The sequence below is a fragment of the Grammomys surdaster genome, unplaced genomic scaffold (genome assembly GCF_004785775.1).
Source record: "Grammomys surdaster isolate TR1022 unplaced genomic scaffold, NIH_TR_1.0 217, whole genome shotgun sequence".
Taxonomy (NCBI): domain Eukaryota; kingdom Metazoa; phylum Chordata; class Mammalia; order Rodentia; family Muridae; genus Grammomys; species Grammomys surdaster.
The window spans coordinates 161,556-181,761 of record NW_021604662.1 but is presented as its reverse complement, the minus strand read 5'-3'; the positions used below and the strand labels follow the sequence as shown (position 1 = coordinate 181,761).

Below are 20,206 nucleotides of genomic sequence, written 5' to 3'. Positions count from 1 at the left end.
AGAATTTTTAAATCTAATACTCTGTATTTATGTGGCATAGAACAAACAGTTAAGACATTGTACCAGGTCCATGGAATAAGTATATAAATGGGACTTGTGTCTGAATTTCAAAAAGTGGCAGGAGGAGGAAGCATCTTTGCTGGAAAGGCACGGTGAAGGGGAGCATGGATCTTTTCTAACAGAGGAACATGGCTGACTTCTAACTGCTTTACATCAGTCCTTGAGCTAAAATCTAAACCCACGAATAATATTGACATACTATACTGTCTTTGAATTATGTCCTTCTAACTATTCTACTAGCTGTATTTAAACAAAACTAAAGCTACAGCAGAATCGATCAGAATGTAGAAAAAAATACGATGTAGAACAAATACATGTATCAGAAACTGTGTTAAAATTTCTATCAAGCACTAAACAATCAGTTTTCTAAGAAGATTTTGTTTCCTACCTACAAAAATAAGTCAAAAAGAAAACTCTCCATATAAAGGGCTATATTCCAAACAGTTAAAAATGTAAGTTATGTCCTGGGTCCTTTCTCATAACAATGCTACTGAGTCTACCTACATGGTTTCTAGGTGGTTGGGGGAAAACAAATCCAGCCTTTCTCATTGAAAGCATTCTTGAGTAATATTCAATTGTGTGACATCTTCTTTCAGACATATCTGCCACTCCTGATGCCAAGAAAATGAAAGTGGTGACATAAAACTCAAAGGCCATCATCACACTTCCAAGAGAAGGATGAGATCTAAGAGGGATGAGCTCATCAGCTCGAGAGCCAGAGACAGCAGGGATTTCAACCTTGCCTCCAGCACATACTACCCAAGTGAGTGGCCTCAAGGGCATTACTCACCTCTTGGTACCTCAATCTCCTTGTTAGGAAAACTGGGCCTAACAAGAGCTCATAAACTGGGCCTAACAAGAGCTCATATTCCTGGGATACTATTAGGATTAAATGAAAAGACAAAAAGAAATAAATAAAGTTCAGTGTTGATTAAAGTTAAACAAAATGTTCTGCTTGTAGGTATTCCCAAACACCCTAAGTATGTTCCCACGTGAGTTCAGAGGACCTAGGTCTAATTCTAAGGCCTGTCTCCTCTTCCCCTTAGGGAGACTGCCAGTTCTTACTGTTATTTGTAAGCTAAGCCTCAGGACAGCAATGGAACTGAATATCCTTGTCCAACAGACCACTTACCACCAGGACTGGGCAGACCATGGGGCTATGATACTTGCATGATATACTTGCATGACATGCAGGGCTCTAGGACTTCTGACTGGAGGTTCTTGCAGAGATTTTTTTAACCATTTGATCATAAAGCACATGGCCTGGGGACCTAAAGCCAGCCAGGTATGTTCTGCCTGTTAGACAGCAGCTCTCAGCAAAAGGCTTAAAAGGTAACCCAAGTAAAACATGAGAACCAAGATAACTACAAGGCACTGACCACAAGGCCTCTTGGCATGTGTCTAACAGCATGTGTTGACAGCCAATAAGAATGGAAAGAGTTTCAATAGGATCACAAGTCAGGGAATGTGAGCTTAAGTTTGATTTTCAAATTACAAAACTGTAAGCTGAGTGTGGCAGTGCATGTCTATCGTCCTAGCACTTGGAAAAGTGAGAAAAGGGATGGAAAGTTTAATTATCAGTTCAGAACATGAGTGTAGTGAGAATTTTGATTTCTTTTAAAATCCAGTTATGTTTTTGTTTTAATTCCAGGCTGCTTTAGATTATTCACAGATGCTATGATTTGTCTCATTCTCTAGTAGGGGTGTGATTTCTGCCAGCTGCAGATTGTGACATTTGGACACTTGACATGGTACTAATGTGAGAGCCTCAAGAGGGCCTGTGGGTGCAGCTGCTGCTTCCCTTGCTGCTGCTGCTGCTGCTGCTGCTGCTGCTGCTTCCTGCTGTTGCTTTTGCTGCTTCTGTTATTGCTAGATTGCTGCATTTCTAGATTGCTGGTTGCTGGATTGCTGGATTGCTGGTTGCTGGTTGAAGATATCCTGATGACTAAAATAGGACTTAACCAAGGAACTTGATGCCCCAATCATCAGGAGGCAGTCTAACAAGATTGAAGACCCCTTACCCCTCTAAACTTCTTTCATGCCTACCTAGTGTTGGGGGGGGTGTTGGAAGGAATTGGGATGGAGAAGGGTGGTAGATATAAAAACCCAATAAAGTAGCCAAAATAACGTCCACACACAAGCAAGACCCTGTCACAAGCAATCCATGAAGTTGTTTGATAGGATCACAGAACATGTTACATTTATTTCACAGGTCTCTGAACTCCACAAAACTATGAACTCTTTCACACAGATATACAGCAAGATCCTCTTTCAAAAATAACTTTTAAAGTGCTGCTTGCAGTTTTTATTGGGGGGATCTACATTATACCACACATGCGCACGCGTGCACACACACACACATACACACACACACACACAGACTTCTATCTATCTCTGGTCCAGAAAGGATAGCTTCATTCTACCCAGGTTCCCCAGCTGGTATGAACCTCTGGCTTCCACATGTGTTTGCACAGGCAGGCATACCCATACATGGAATGCTGCATATATTATACACAAACAACAATAAATGCCAAAAGAACCATCCTAAAAGGTGTTATAGCCTATATAATTTGTTTAAATAGCATCCCTGAAATGACAAAATTATTCAGGTGAAGTAAAGATTAGGAGTTACCAGGGGTTAGGAAGAAGGAAAGGACACAGCTAAAAAAGATATTGCTAAAACTGCTGTGTATTTTGACTGTAGTGGGTACACAACTCTACACAAATTATAAAGTTTACATAACTAAATACAATGCATACATATAAAATTGGTGAAATCTGAAGGCTAATGAATAATGCGTCAATTTTCTACCTGAAATTATGTGAAAAGTTAACAAGCATGATGGTGTGCACTTCTAATTCTAGTAAATAGTAGGAAGAAGCAGAAAGAAAATCACTTTTGGCTACATACTGAATTCAAGACCAGCATGGGTTATAAGAGATACTATTAAAAAACAGTAAAAGTTGGGTGTGTAGCTCAGTGGCTTGCTAGACATGTACAAAGCCATGGATCCAATCCCCAGCATAGTATAAGCCAGGCGTGGAGGCATACACTTATAATCCAGCACTAAGGAGGTGAAGGCAGGAGGATCAGAAGTTTAAGGTCATCTTCAGCTTCACAGTAAAGCACCAGAGCTTCAAGACCAGATTGGGATATATAATACTTGGTCCTATGACTTCCTTGTGGGTCTTGAAAGGGCTAGTAACTCCACAGGAAACCCAAAAAAGTCAACTAATCTGTACCCTCGGGGCTCTCAGAGTCTGAACCACCAACCAAAGAACATATACATAGGCTGGACCTAGGCCTCCCTACTCATATGTAGCAGATATGCAGCTTGGTCTTCATGTGGGTCCTGAACAACTGGAGCAGGGGCTATCCCTAAAGCTGTTGTCTGTATATGGGATATGTTCTTCTAGCTGGGCTGCCTTGTCTACCCTCAGTGGGAAGTGCTTAGCCTCACAGAGACTTAAAGTGCCAGGGTGTGGGGGATACTTGAGGGGGCACTTGCTCAGAGGAGAAGGGGAGGGAGAGGGGAAGGATTGTGGGAGGGGTGACTGGGATGGGGACAGTGAGTGAGATATAAAGTGAAAATAAAATCTGTAATTATCTCAGGGTAAGTTGTAACAAAAACAAGCAAGCTACATGTGAAAATGACCGAAAAAAGACTAGGGAGTGCCCAATCTGATTCAAAGGCTTTAAAACTTTTGCAGTGTCCAAAAGACACAAGTGTCCCATTACTAAATAGCTGATTAATCTTCACAATGTACTTCTAAAAGAAAACCTAAAACTCATCATTTAACTAAGAGACTAGGTTTTCCAAATGAGACTGTACCAACTGTCAGAACAAGATGTTATAAACTGCAGGTTTGATGATTTGTTCCTGTGTTCTCCATTCCCCTGAGTTCCCTGGAGTGGGAAGATACTTAATGATGAAGAGTACATCCCTTAAAAGGGAAGAGAAAAAACCTAAGTACATTCTTCTTGCATATCTGAAAGTCATGGATTCTGTTACATGAAATGAAGGAAGCTGTTCTTCGAACAGTGTCAGAGTCATTCAACCGGAAGTCCAAAAACTGTGATTACAGTGTATTGTGTTTCAGAGGGAGGAGATGGGGATGTGTCTCACACTGCAGTCCAAGCTAGCCTAGGGACTAGGGCACTCTGCAATTGCCTTGGTCTCCACAAGCCACCACACCCACCTTAGTTTGCTTAAATTAAGATGCCCCAATGAAGTGCATGCTGATAGGAGCCTGATATAGCTGTCTTCTTAGAGGTCTGCCAGAGCCTGACATACACAGAGGCAGATGCTCACAGCTAACCATTGAACTTATCATGGGGTTCCCAATGGAGGAGTGAGAGAGAAGACTGAAGGAGCTGAAGGGGTTTGTGGCCCCATGAGGAGAGCAATAATACCAACCAACCAGAGCTTCCAGGGTCTAAACCACCAGCCTGGGAGCACACAGGGAGGGACCCATGGCTCCTGCTGTATATGTAGGGGAGGATGGCCTTGTCGGGCATAGATGGGAGAGGAGATCTTTGGTCTCATGAGGGCTGGACACCCCAGTGTGGGGGAACTTGGGGGTGGGGAGGCGGAAGTGGGTGGGTGGGTGGGGGCACATCCTAATGGAAGCAGGAGGAGGGGGGATAGCATAGGGAGTTCCTGGGCGGAGGGGAAATGGGGAAAGGGGATAACATCTGAAATAAATAAAATATCCAATTTTTAAAAAGAAAAGAAAAAAAAAAAGATGCCCCAACGAAGAGTTCCAAAGACCAGTCAGAGGCACTCAGAGAAGAAATACATATGGACAACTCTCAAAAGGCTTTATTGAATAAAGAATTCTCTAAAACAGGATATATTAAGCCTGCATTGCATGAAATGAAGCTGAAAAAAACAGTAGCTTAACATCAAATGGTAAGCAAATTAATATTTCTTGTATAAAATTGTATGTGGAGCTGTCATGCAAGAACAAAAGTCTGCAGCTTGGCACTTACAATCATCTGTGGAATGTTTTAAAAGGCATTAGAAGAAATGGGTAACTTTTCTTGTATAGGTTTCAGGTTAATTACACAGGAATTGTGTCAATCCCCTTCACCCTCTCCGCTTCTCCAAATAAAATCTTAATTTGAACATGAAAAATGCCAGTCATCCCATGAGATTGCAAAACTCACTGCAGAATGTAAGATCTGAATTAATATGTATTATATAGAACAAAGCCAAGAATGCCTATTATTGCCAAGTTCATGTAGGCACATTTCATAGTTTACCTCTAAGCATATCTTTAAGGTTGTAGTGTTCCCAAGTGCTGTTTTCAGTACAATTGATCAGCTAATATGACTCTGCCTTGAAAAAGGAAAATATGTTGTCTCAGCAATAGGATTGCTGCTATAGTATATAAGAGAGAAAGAAAATTCATCATAATTAACAAAACTATTACTTATTATTCAATAAATTGGAGGATGCATTTTAAGAGAAAAGATAATTTACTTTCACACAGTGTTTTCAAGCACAAATCACAATGTTAGGTTATCAGGCTGCTGTTAGCACGGTCACTGCTACTGTTAGATAGCTCTACAACGTTAATTCCAGTTTCTTTGCTTTGCTTTTCTCTCTACCTAAAACCCTCTGAGAAGTCTGTTTATCATTATACTGGGGAAAAAAGGCTGAGTACAAGCCAGAAAGGATACTTCCTGCCTGTCCTCCCCACTTTGACCATGCATGGTAACTGACATGGTTCTGTTCCCTTTAAATATAGACTGAAGAAAGCGCCACCGGAACCACCTGATCACTAGAAGATATGGTGGTGAGAACAGTGGATGAAGAGACATGGGAAGGGCTTTGTAGCTCAACTGTATCACAGTAAGCCTCCTCTTCCTCCTCCTCCTCTTCCTCCTCCTTTCTCATATGATTCTTAACAGCCTTAAACAAGACATAGAACAGCTCAATGACATTCAAGACAAAAGACACCACTGACACCACCAACATGAAGAGGATGAAGATGTTTTTTTCTGTGGGTCGAGAGAGGAAGCAGTCCACCTGATGTGGGCAAGGAGATTGATCACAGATGTAAACGGCACTCAGAGTAAATCCATAAATGTACCACTGGATCAGGAGGAAGGTCACCTCGAAGACAGACTTGAAGAAGATGCTGGCCATGTAGGTAAGCAGAAATCTGCCTCTCATTTTCACCTTGCTACGTTCTTTACTCCCACACTTGAACTCCTTTCCTGCCATTTGCTGCATGTGCCTTTCCACGCTGGCCCCATTAAAATGAGCAACTTCAAGTTCCTCCTCGTGCTTGTTCATACTCTTATTCCGTCGAATCACATAGTACACATGTGCCAGGTATAAGAGTGTAGGCACAGATACGAATATGACCTGCAGGACCCAGAGGCGCACGTGAGAGATTGGGAAGGCTTGGTCATAGCAGACATTTTCACAGCCAGGCTGCTGAGTGTTGCAATGGAACTCAAACTGCTCGTCACTCCAGGCTGACTTGATGGCAGTGCCCAGGAGCAGGATGCGGAAAATGAAAAGGACCTTGATCCATACCTTTCCTCCAGCTGTGGAGTAGGGTTGAACCTTTTCTAGGAGCTGGTGTAAGGCACTCCAATCACTCATGTTGCCTGTTCGTTGTTCTTGCACTTAAAAGGTGGGCACACCAAGCGAGTGCACGCCTTGGAGGATGAAGTGAAATAAGACAGTAAGTTCAGGAGTGACACCTGCCTAAAGTTTAAAAGCCTACTACTGTTTGGTACCTTCGCTACTCTCCCTAATAAAAGGAAAGTGCTAATACCAGGTAAAAGCTTATGTGAATTCATTTTCATAAATGGTAAGTGCTCCTACACCAGAACATATGTGTACCTATAATGAAACAAGTTACATAAATGGAAAAACAGATAAATTTAAAAGTCTCTTTCTCAGTGTAATACAATCGCCAAAAATAATGAGTCAACTGTTTGGCATATTAACAAGTCATACTCATACACTGATTGATGCAACTGCAGAAGTTGGGCCAACATTTCCCAAAGAGACAGTGATATTCATTCATCCATTATTTATTCTGTGTCTACTAGGAGAAATATACTACAATAGGCATGGGCTCTTACAGGTGAGTAAAACAGAATATACTTGTGGAACTTGAAATCAACTGGGAAAAAAACCAGATCATTTCAAATATGGTGTTTTGCTGGTACATGCCAGTAATCTCAAGCCCTTAGAAGGCTGAAGGAGAAGGCTCACTGAGAGTTCTAGGCCAGCCTGGGTTACTTATTTAGTTATCCTGAGCTACAGAGTGAGATCTTGTCTTTAAAAACTACAGCATTTTATTAAATCAAAGATATAGTTGATTTTTAAAAGATAAATCATTTTTCAATTCTGAAAGAAATCAAGAAATCCAGAATAGGACACATCCTACATCTTAATTTCGAAAGTGTGTGTGTGTTATATAATTAAAGGAAGGCTCAGTGAACAAGTAAATACGCAATAATTACACATGTAAGTAAATGCTGAGAAGATAACAACCAGCAGGCACTGACAGAGAATAAGGTAAGAAAACCCCAGCCAGACTGATTAGAGATAGCCACACAAGAAGCAAGAAAATTATTGCTTGATGAGAGAAAGAGCAAACAAATTAAAGGTAAAGAAGTCTCTGTATTCAAAGCATTAATAGGCAGGAAGTGTAAAGGTTGACACAGTGGGCAGTATAAGAGGTGAAGGTCACAGAAGAGCTATGTTAAACACCATTTAGAGAAGCCCTGGGTGCAGAAACAAAGATTACACCGTGAAACTAGGACAAGACTGAGGCATTGGAAGACATTACAAATGATTATCTGAGGCTTCACAGAGTGAGTGGGAGGCCTGACAGGACAGGATTAGAGCAGGGACAAATAGATCAGGAAGAGGATGGGAACTCTGTGCTAATGGATAGCAAGCAAGTTTTGATGGAAACTAAATGTGAAGAGGCTATCAAGAGTGATGAGGACCTGGAGAGATGGCCCAGCAGTTAAGAGGAAATAATTAGGATACACGAAGGGCTTACGATGAAAACATTTTCAGAGGAGCATTGCTACCATCTCCTAGTCTACTGAGTGTGGGTGGAAGCTCCTATGATGCAAAATGTGAGCCAAACAGTTCTGAACACCTGCTAGTCTTCATCCATTTTCCTTCCAAGAGCCTCTATTTTCTTTCTGACAAAGTCATCAAAGCAAAAGCAGAATGAAGGGCTTTCTGCCTCTAATTCAGAGCATAACAAATGTGTCTCACCATGAATGGATCACTGATAATTTTTATAGAACAAACAACTAATATTTTTAATTAAATATTTTCAATGCAGCAAATCATTTATAAAGTAATTTTCATCTGTTGAGTTAAAATCATATTCATCATATTTAATATTTGAATTCGCCTTCTTCAAAAAACATTTTCCCAAACATACTCATTGGAAATAATGAGGTATAATAAAACAGAAAAATAATATTTATTAACACAAACATAGTAAGAGTTTGCCAATTAATAATCAATTTTAAACATCTAAAAACTAATTTGTTTCTTCATTTTAATGGTCAATCCTTACAGTACTTTCTGTGAGAAAAACAATTTAAAATGAACCCTACAAAAAGGGCAAGGTTAACAAAATTTACAATGTGTCAATCACCTGAGAGAGTTTGCAACTCTTATCCAAGGGTAAGAGAACAGAAGCTTCCTCCAAATTAAAATTTTTAGCAAGTTATCAAATTACAAGTCTTCAAAGTACACAGAGTACTTTCTCAGCTAGATAAATAACACATTTTAGATGAACTGTCCTCTGTCGCACAGATTATAAAAGTAGTCCTATTAAGCGAAAGTCACCAAGATCTAGAGTTTATAATTAGTTCCTTCCTCAAGGCTAATTGAGAACAAGTCACTGGCAGTATAAGACTTCCACTTTTATTCTCATTCATTTTTCATGTTCCAAAGAGCTTCATCTCTAGACATTTGAAAGTGCCTTAGAAACTGAGATTTTTTTTTTTGCAAAAACAAATAAGGTGACATAGTAAAGAAAATCCCCAGAACTACTTTAGTGAAGTCTATAAAAAGTGGCTGACAAGTCAAAAAACCAATGCTGGGAATCAAGAGTCACAATATTTTTAGTTAATTTGGGATATAGTTCTTAGCAATCTTCGAGAACTAGATAAAGTTCTTAAGGTTTTCAATTTTTTTTTGTTCTGAAAAAGTTCTTACTAAACATATGAAAATAGACATCTAAGATTCAAAAGGATGGAAATAACTGAGAATGAGTCATCTTTGCTAAGCAAATGGTTCACAGGAAAGTTTAAAACCCTCTTGCAGAACATTATTTTTAAACTGGACAAGATCTTTCTAATTTTAAAATATAAACGTAGGACTTCCAGTTTGAGCTCCAACACATGCGGAGCTTAGACCTCATCATTCCTGTCATCACAGCAAGAGAGACCCTAATGACTTTCAAGTCAGCAAGTCTGCTCCAACCTGCCAGAGAAGCGAGGAAACAAAGCAAGAGAGTCTGCTATCTCTAGATGGATAGAATCATGGAATCACACTTACCTGAGGCAGAAGGCACTAGAGTAAAATATTAGTAATGAAAATAAATCTGCCAAGTCCTAAGAGAGACCAGCTTGTAGAATGAGCGCTCCAAGGAGAAGAGACCCTCCCACTCTCGAAGCTTCGCCTCTGGGAATCTGAAATCTCCTCCCCTTTGTAGGAGAGGAAAAGTAACCATTCTGAAATATCCCCAAGATGTAAGAGCCAATAAGAATCTCTTCCTTGCTGGGCGTGGTGGTGCTTGCCTTTAATGCCAGCATTTGAGACATAGATACAGGTTGAAGCCAGACTGGTCAGGGGAAGTTCCAGAACACCCAGAACTACACAGAGACCCTGTCTCAAAATAAAACAACAGAAACAAAAACAAACAATAAAAAAGTTCTTCAGGGATGAAGAATGTAAATACTTTTGAAGCACAAAAGTATAATTTTCAAATAAACTCATTCTTGTAACCCAGGCCCTCCCATACTTGGAATCTCCTGCCTCAGTCTCCCAAATAGCTAGGATTACAAGTCTACATCATCTGGCCCAGTTCAAATAAGTTCAGAATGTTCGTCAATAACAAAAGCTAACACTCTCAAACAAAATGGATCAGAAGCTTATATATTCTGGAAGAAGGGGAATTAATTAGCCCCAGTCCAAGTTGTTATTCCCATTTCACTTAAGAAAAGGAGAAGAAAGGGGGCCGTTCGGAGTGGACGTAGCGGTTGCCGCCTCTAAAGAGAAGAATTACCACACTTATGGCAGGGGTTCTGCGCTCAGTATTTCAGAGGCCTCCAGGCAGATTACAGACTGTGAAGAAAGGTGCAGAATCTCTCATTGGTTCAGAATGGATACGTCACAAATTTACCAGATCAAGAATTCCAGATAAAGTGTTTCAGCCTAAACCTGAAGATCATGAAAAATATGGTGGGGACCCCCAGAACCCTCATAAACTGCACATTGTTACAAGAATAAAAAGTACAAAGAGGTGTCCATACTGGGAAAAAGATACGATCAAGATGCTTGGCCTACAGAAGGCACACAGCCCTCAGATTCACAAGAACATCCCGTCGGTGAATGCAAAGCTGAAAGTGGTGAAACACTTGATACGCATCCAGCCCCTGAAGCTGCCACAGGGACTTCCCACAGAAGAGACCATGTCCAGCACGTGCCTCAAGAGCACTGGGGAGTTGGTCTTGCAGTGGCATCTGAAGCCTGTGGAGCAGGAAGCAAAGTCCTAATGCCACACAGCTTCAGCTTACAGACACACTTACTGAGGAAACTATTCTTATTAAAGTGAATGTTAATCCAGTAAAAAAAAAAAAAGAAAAAAAAAAGAAAAGGAGAAGAAAGACAGGGTAGTGTTAAAAAAGTTTAGGAAGGATACAGCTGAGGACTTGTGCCCAGTTGAATCCCTAGGTGACAAAACACTTTCCCATTTCACTCTTTCCCACCATTTCACCAGGGTTTTAGTATAGAACAGTGGATCACCACTGAAAAGTGATGCAGGCAAGACAGTCTCTAATAGTCTCAGGGAAAGGAAGGGACCAAAAAGCAGAAAACAAATAAACAATAAACACAAAAGCAGTGGTTCTCAACCTGTGGGCCAAGACCCCTCTGGGGTTGCATATGAGATGTTTACATTACAGTTCACAAGAGTAGCACAATTAGTTATGAAATAGCAATGAAAACAATAATAATTTTATGCTGGGGTGGTCACCACAACATAAGGAACTGTATTAAAGGGTTGCAGCGTTAAAAAAGGTGCAAATCACTGCATTAGATGAAACTGAAGGTAGTAACTTCTAACATTAGAAATGGGCCAGTGAGGTGACGTAGCTTAGCATGTAAGGGTACTTGCTTGCCAACCCCAAGAACCTGAGTTAAATTCCCAGAAGTCACATTGTGGCAGAAAAGAACTAATCTCTGACCTGCATGTGTGCAGCCACACACTTGCATGCATGCACACAAACTGAATGAACGAATGGAAAATGTTGAACGGCTCAGTTCCTGGTTGAGGAACATAAAACCCTTACTAAAGGCCTACTTTTACAGTTAGTATTACCCAATATACCACAACCAGTGTGCACACACACTCAATATAAGGCACACACAAAAGGGCAAGAAAATTATCTAAATAGACAAAGGAAGTATCAAAACCAGATGAAGATATGGCACAGACTTGAGAACTGTCACATAAGGAATTTAAAATACCTAGGAATAAACCAAACAGTATGGTTCTTGCCTATAATCCTAGCACTCAGAGGGTGATGCAGGAGGACCACTAGTTTAAAGCCAACCAAAGCTACATAGTAAGACACTACGTCAAACAAAACCAAAATTATGATTAAGATATTAAGAACTCAAAGTATGCCTTTAATCCCAACACTCAAGGGGGAAAGATATGCAGATGGATCTCTGGCCAGTAAGACCCTATAACTCAAAAAGAGAAAAAAATGTAAGAAAGAAAGGGAGGGGGGAGAAATCAACTTTCCCACACTCCTACAACTATCCAAAAAGCTTAGAACAACAAGAAAAGGCTTGTTGAAAGAGCAGGTTGTGATAAGAAAGCACTGAGCTGCCACCTCCCGCACCTCCCAGCAGAGCTCACAAAGAGAAGAGAAACAGAACATAACTTCCTTAGCCTGATAAAAGGCTCCTCTCCCCGATTTCTTTCTTTGCTTTGTTTCTTTGTTTTCTTTTCTTCCCTTTTTTTTAAAAAGAAGAAGCTTGCTATGTTGCTCAGGTTGGTCTAAAACTCAAAAGATTGGCCTACAGAGTAGAAGGGTCTTGAGTAAACTGGACTACAAGTACTTCCCAACATTCCTGCTTTAAGGATATTTTTGAACACCGTAGCTAACATGTACTGGAAAGGTAATGGTAACTGAAAGCCTTCCTCTAAACAGCAGGAACAAGATAAGACCACCTATTTTAGTCACTTCAACAACATTAACGTTATAGCTACATCAATTAGGCTAGACAAAGCAATAAAGAATGTCTCATGTGGAAATGAAAAAGGCAAAGTATCTATTTCCAAAGGTGGAAATCCTAAAGAATCTTACCCCCTTAAAAAAACACCTCAATCTGCTGGAACTAATAAAGTTTTAAAAAGTGCAGAAAATAAGATCAAAATGCAAAATTCAGTAAGCCTCAAAGTATTAAACATGTACTTACCATATGACCCAAAATTTCTGCTACTAGGTATACTCGGTTCCCAAGTACTGAGAACACAAGTACTTGGATCCTTGTGTATATCAGCACTCATAATAGCCAAAGATGGAAATAATTTTCTATCGGCAGATAAATGGATTGGAATATGCAAGGCATACATCATACATATACAAATGAACACTACAAGAATGAAGTTCTCGTATGTATAACATGGATGAACCCTGAAAACATTATTTAAATGGAAGAAGCCAGACACAAAAGGACAAATATTGTACTATTCCAGCAACACAAACTATCTCTAATAGGTAAACATCACAGAAAAGGAAAAAAAGCCTAGAGTTACTAAGTACTGGGATGGAGTAGGGAAACTTTGTGAGATAGTGGTTACTTAAGTTCCAAGCTTCTATTTAGGCTAATGAAAAAACAAAAACAGATGGTAGTAGTTTTCATATTACTATGAACACATATTACTGAACTGTAAAACTTTCGCCACAGCTAAAAATAAACAGGAATACTGCTCTATACTACAAACAAACAATCTTAAAAGGAAATTAAGAGATCAATTTCAGTTATAAAAGCATGAAAATAAATAAGCAAAGAAATGAATAAAATATTTGGAGATTAAATTTCTATGCAACCCTGATCAAAATTCCAATGGTTTCCCTACCTCCGAGAATGGAAAAGCTGACCCTAAAATTCATATTGTAGAACAAGGTACTTCAATATATAAAAGAGCCTTGAAATGAAAAGACTTGGAGGACTTAGACTTCTTGATTTGCAATTTCATTACACAATTGTAATAATCAAGACAACTGGTATTTGTATGAAGACAGGAACAAAGCCCAGTAGACAAAAATTAATGGTATGTAATTCTCCACAACAATGGCCAAGTGATTTTCAACGAAGTTGCCACTACATATAAATGCAAGAAAGAACTGTCTGTTCAATAAAAGGTGCCAGTTCAACTGGATATGCATATGCAAAGTTATGAAAATAAGATAAAAGCTAGATGTCGTGGCTCATGACTGTAATCCTAACACTTGGGATGCAGAAGCAGGATGATCAGAAGTTCAAGGTCATCCTTAGCCACAAATTGAGTTAGAGACTATTTGAGACACAGTTTAAAAAAAAACAAAAGCAGGGGCTGGGGGCTTTGCTCTATGAGTAAACTGCATGCCATGGAAACATACAGACAGGAGTTTAGATTCTCAACATCCATATAAAAAGCCACGCACAGCTGCACAAATCTGTAACACTAGTGCGTATGAACATGTACAAGGGAAATGGGACATCCCTGAAGTTTACTACCCAGCCCGGACAAGTGATGTGTACCAGGTTCAATAAGATACAATGTCTGAAATAAGGCAGAACCAGGCACAGGGTACATACCTTTAATCTCAGAACTAAGGAGGCAGTGACAGGTAGATAGCTGTAAGTTCTAGGGTAGCCTGATCTACAGAATAAGTTCCAGGAAAGCCAGGGCTACATAGTGCAACCCTGCCTCACAAACAAAAATGGTAGATATTGATAGAAGACACCTGCCTTCCACTGGCACATGCACACAGAAATATAAAAGTACATATGTTACACACACACACACACACACACACACACACACACACACACGGACCAGAGGGATGGCTCAGTATTTAAGGGCACTAGCAGAGCTCTTCCAGAGGTCCAGAATTGGAGTCCCAGGACCCACATGGTAGCTTACAACAATCTGTATCTCTTGTTCCAGAGGATCCAACACCCACTTCAGGCCTCTGTGGGGACTGCATGTATGAAATGCAATGATTAATTAAATGCATTAAATTAATTAATTAATTAGTTAAAAATGAAAAGGTTGAACCTCTGTATCATACTATAGGAAAATCATATGAACATCAACTCAAAATAGATCAGGGGCCCAAGAAATATAATAACCAAAATTATACTAGTATTCTATTAAATATAGATAAGTACATTTAAACTTTCACATCCTTGGATTTCAGTGTCTTTTAAAAGCAAACATATAAAGGACAAGTAAATAATATATCATCAAAATTAAAAGCTTTTGTGCATCAACAACATTAACAAGAATATGAAAGAATGAGAGAAAATACTTGCAAACCACATACCTGATGAGAAACTTGTTCTCAAACTAGCCAATAAAACTCAATTTTAAAATGGGTAAAAGAATTGAATAGACAATTCCCTAAATAAAATATACAAATGGCTGGACAACTGGCTCAGTGGTTAAAAGCATTTGTTGTACAATCATAAGGACTAGAGTTCAGATCACTACAACCATGTACCTAACAGGCATCCCTACAACCAAGTAACAAACAGGCATACAGCACTCCAGCTCTGAGGGAGAGTGAAACAGCAGGTGCTTGGTGACTTCCAGCCTAGCTAGGACACAAACGTCAAGTTCAACAGGGGATCCTGCCTCAAAGAAACAGATGGAAAATGATTAAAGAGGATGCCTAATGCCTTCTTCAGGCTTCCATGTGTCTATAAGCATGAACACCTGCATGTGCACATATATGCATACATTCACACACAAATAAATCAACAGTCTTTTTTAAAGAAAATAAAGCTATACGAATGGACAATAATGGCCAATTGGCCATTTGAAAAAATGTTCCAACATTACCAACCATAGGGACATGTAAATCAAAACAACAATGAGGTACAACTTTACATCCACTGAGATAGCTACAATGTTTCAAAAGGAAAATAAAAATATGGAAAAACTGGAGCCTGAGTACATTGCTGGTGGGAGTATAGAGTGGTGCTGCTGCTATGGAGACCAGTTAAACATAGAATTTCCATATGATAGTCTCTCTATGCTCGTTATGTATCCTACAGAACTGAAAACAGAACTCCAATACTTGCACATGAATGCTCATAGCAGCTCTATTCACAATAGTCAAAAGGTAGAAACAACCAGACATCCATTCACTAAAAATACATAAACCAAATATAATAGATGCAAAGAACACATCAAAATGTCATTCTGGCCTGATAAAGAATGCAGCGTTGATACATGGTACAATGTGGGTGAACCTCAAAAAACTTTATGTTAAGCAAATAAAGCCAAATTCCAAAGTCATATGTCATACAATTTCACATATATCAAATATTCAGAATATAAACTCATAAGCACAGAAAGCAAATCCAACTGCTAAGAGGAGAGTTGAAATGGGGGAGTTTATACTTAACAAACATGGAGCTTTCTTTGGGAGGATACAAGAATACTTTGAAACTTTAAAGTACTGTGAATGTCCTAAGTGTCACTGAAATGTGCATTTGAAATGGTTAATTTATATAAAATGAATTTCAGATTAATGGGTGGGGGCAATACTATGTCTTAACTATCACTTCTACAAAATATCAATTTGTATGGACCTTAGAAAATTAAACTACTTAAGCAACAGTTTCCCTCACATAAAAGAAGGATAATTCTTTCTAACTTAAAGTTAGGAGGTAAAGCAGCTAACACAATACATGAATGAGAGACTTTAAATGGAAGTTATTGTTGTGACTTATTAATGTATTTATCTCTACTTGACTTATACAAGAAAGATATTCAATTGTTTTTTCTTGAAAGAATTTTATTCTTCACATTGCAAGGATGTCCTTCATTTAGTCTGAAGCCTGTGTTCTTTGTTCTCAAGAAGAGTGCATTGTGCTTTGTGCATCTTTGGGAGGAACAACAGCTATTCAACCCACTAATTTGTATGTTTCTGTATGCCTGATTCTCAGAATATTCTACTTCTCACCATGCACAACTTCCCATGTAACCATTTAAAGAATTTACCCAAACTGAAATAAAAGGAAAAGTAATTTTCAGTGAAAATCCCATACCTTATTAATCTTAATTCCTTAGGCTCCAAGAAGCAGATAGAAAACAGATTGTTGGTTCACTGAGACTGTGTACTATTTCTGCCATATTCTCCTAGTTGGGGTTTGCTTAACAATAGAAATAAGCCAATTTCTTTGTAAAAGCCAGATGATAACTACTTTAGGCTTAGTGGGTCTTATAATAAAACTATACAGCTCTTTAAGTGTATCACACAAAGTAGCCACAGAAATAGCACACATAAACTGAACAAGTATGGCTGTGTTCCAACAAAACTTTATTCAAGAAATAGAGTGTAGATCTGATTTGGCCCATGCATGGTAGTCTGCAAACTTTAGATCTACATCTCAGGGGACTTTCTCTTACCCATCCTAATATAGTGGCCTTAAACTTAAAGGAAAGGACCAGTGCCTACAGTCACGTTTGTACTGTGTCATCTGAGTTCTCTGACCCATCATATTATCAGCACAAGGATTCTAGACCTCCAGAGTTTGTAAAAGAGCTTCCTACTACCCCATTCTCATTCGTTAGACTAGCAACAAATGGTGCTGCTTCCTAATTCCATTTTCAGCTTTTTGCAGTTGTCTTAAGGGGCACTTGGAAATATTGTACTTTCCTATGGCTTTATTACTGACAAGAGTTTTTCATAAACAGGCTTAAATAGGGAACTTGGCAGAAAAAAAGAGGTTTCACATTTTCCTTTCAATTGTCATCTTCTACAGGATTCAGATTGACTCCTTAACTACATTTTAAGCTCCATGACAAAATGAAAGGTAACCTTACATGTGTTGGTTTAGCTAGGCTGAATTAACTTTCTCAAAAGAGTTCATTCTTATTGAATTAGAAGAGCACCATCCTAGCTAAGTGGCTGATATTTTGTCAGCAATCCATAGATTTTTTTTTTCTTAAGCATATATGTGTTAAATTTTGTTTGTAATGTCAGGCCTAGAATACATTGCTTTAAAGAAAAAGTTGTGTCAGTGAGATAGCTCAGCAGGTGAAAGTACTTCCCAAGCAAGCCTAGCAACTTTGAGTTCAATTCTTACAGCCTACACAAAGGTGTTGGGAAAGAACTGACTCCCCAGAGTTGGCCGCTGACCTTCACACATGCATGTGACACATGACACCCCCAACATGTGTATCCATGTGTGCATGTGTGAAGAGTACATTTTTAAGTTCTCGATTTTTTCTAAATGAAAATACTTTAATATATAAAATAAATCCTTAAATTAAGAGATACTAAAGTTCAAAAGTACCATAAGATATGAATGATAGCTACTAATCATATGTACTTTGGAGTTAGACATTTTTTTTTGTAGAAATAGATCACACTGAACAACTTTCCACTCACTGTTTTCAACAACTGATAGACTATACTTATTATTTAACTATATCCACTAAATGGGCATTTATTAACTAGCTTTTTCTTGCATTATCAGTGAATATATTTTTCAAGCCTGTGCAGAAAAATAATCCATATTGATTTTTACTACTGAAGTTCTGAAGAAAAGTAGCATTAAGGTGATGGTATAAATTACTTAACCACAGATCTTTGTCAGAGATAAGAAATCATTCCTTTTCCCCCTATGACAAGGTTTCACTGGTCATCCTGGAACTCACTCTGTAGACCAGATTGGCCTCAGAGATCTGTCTGCCTCTGCCTCCTCAATGCTGGGAATTAGAGGCGTTGTACCACTACCACCCAGCTTGAAATCACTCATCTTAAGAAGATGAAGAAAGAATGTTCTTGTCTTAGAACTAATTATATCATCATTTGCATAAAAGGAATTTAAAGCTCACCTTATAAATGCTCAATAAATAATAACATTGATTGAAACGAGGAACTGAAATGAAGCATATAGAAGACAGGCGGTACCAAAAAGCTGGACATGGTCCCAAACAAGGAATCTGAGATGATCCTGGCCATTTGAATGTGGAAAACTGGAAAAGCAGCCTGGGGAACAAACCCTTTACAGAGGGTAAAAAAGATGCTTTAGAAACTGAGTCAGGGCCAGGCATGGTGGTATATGCCTTAGCATATCAAGTTCCAGGAGAATCAAGACTAAATAGCAAGTCCCTATCTAATAAAAAGAAAGGAAAAAATGAATGAAAGAAGGAAGGAAGGGAGGAAGGGAGGGAGGCATGGAAGGAGGGAGGAACAGGCAGATGGAGGAGATAGAAGACAAGATAAAGTAAGCAAGCAAACAAAAAAACTGAGAAAGAATGAGGTAAAGTCTTCAGTGTAGACAGAGCTAGTAAAGCTAATTCTAGTGAGTATTTTTTTTGTTGTTCTATTAACTAAAAAACAATCATAAAACTAAATCTAGATGAGGATGATAAAGATTAAGGCAACCCAGAAGCAAGAAAAGGTCCAAATTCTTCTACTTCCCTAAAGAAGTCAGATCTGCCTGAAAAATAACCTCCATTTCTTTTGTTGAAGTAGAAATACAGGCAGTTTTTCCTTTCAATAGGTTTGTAGATGGATGGGCTTAACAGCCCATTTCTGTAACTCTCATAAAGCAGAGACTGAAGCAGAAAGAATGTCACAAGTTCAAGGCCAGCCTGCACTACATAGTGAGGTCTAATATATTACATTGTCTCAAAAGTAAAGTAAAACAGAACTACAGAGAAGTAAGCTTTACAGTATTTCAGAAAACTAATTACATCAGCAACAGCAACAACTAAAAAAAAAAAAAAAAAAAAAAAAACAGGTCAAGAGCAGAAACTGAGTGAACTAATTGTTCCATATGAGTGCCTCTATAAAACAAGGACAAAAGATATTTTCTTTATTAATGACTCCTATTATCTTTGCTCTAAACCTGAAGTACAGTGGCATCTCATTAATCTCCATAACCTTCAGTAAATTAAATCATTTAAAACAGATTATAATGAAAACTGCAAACTTTTTATAGTTATTTTTACAATATTTATTAAACCCTAAGCTTCTTTGTGATTTTAAGCAATAAAAATTTATATACAAAAAGCAGAAATCTTGATATTTACTTAAATAAAAAGAAAGCAATGATGGAGAAAATAATATAACAAACTTCTATTCTACTGATCTTTGTTTTAATTACAATTTATATATGAAGCTTAAAACTAAAAATTAAAGGAAAGATTTGCTTTATTTAGTGTGGTTTTAAAAAACACATTAGTTAGCCAGGCGTGATGATGCACACCTTTAATGCCAGAACTCAGAGGCAGAGGCTTGTGGTTCTCTGAGTTTGAGGTCAGCCTGCTCTAGAGAACAAGTTCCAGGACAGACAAGGATATACAGAGAAACACAGTCTTGGGAGGGAGGGAGGAAAGGGAGGGAGGGAAGGAGGGAGGGAGGGAGGGAAGGAAGGAAGGAGGGATACAAGTTAGTTTTGTTTTAGTAGAAAGTGCTCCTCAGTTTTAGATGGCAGTTGTTTGCCCAAAGTAAATATATCACTTGAAACTATTAAAAAAAAACTGTTAAATTTGTGATTGGTCACTGGCTTTTTCGGAAATATGGCCTTGATGTAGTTTGATGTTTTAAAAGCCTACAAATTGTTTGGGAGAAAAGCAAAAGAAATCCCTGTATATGCTCCTGTCAGGTGTGATA

At 38.6% G+C, this 20,206-nt stretch overlaps 3 protein-coding genes across 3 annotated transcripts in view; 1 reads left to right on the top strand and 2 right to left on the bottom strand.

The window, feature by feature from the left end:
- Cdkl5 (cyclin dependent kinase like 5) overlaps nucleotides 1-20,206 on the bottom strand; it is a 223,177-nt gene that overhangs the window by 130,917 nt on the left and 72,054 nt on the right. The window lies entirely within an intron of this gene.
- Nucleotides 5,689-6,749, bottom strand: LOC114625414 (gap junction alpha-6 protein-like). Its single transcript, XM_028772685.1, has one exon. It carries the CDS (start codon nucleotides 6,678-6,680, stop codon nucleotides 5,805-5,807), a length of 876 nt encoding a protein of 291 aa, XP_028628518.1. The 5' UTR covers nucleotides 6,681-6,749; the 3' UTR covers nucleotides 5,689-5,804.
- Nucleotides 10,311-10,909, top strand: LOC114625416 (39S ribosomal protein L30, mitochondrial). The gene has a single exon (XM_028772688.1). It carries the CDS (start codon nucleotides 10,361-10,363, stop codon nucleotides 10,841-10,843), a length of 483 nt encoding a protein of 160 aa, XP_028628521.1. The 5' UTR covers nucleotides 10,311-10,360; the 3' UTR covers nucleotides 10,844-10,909.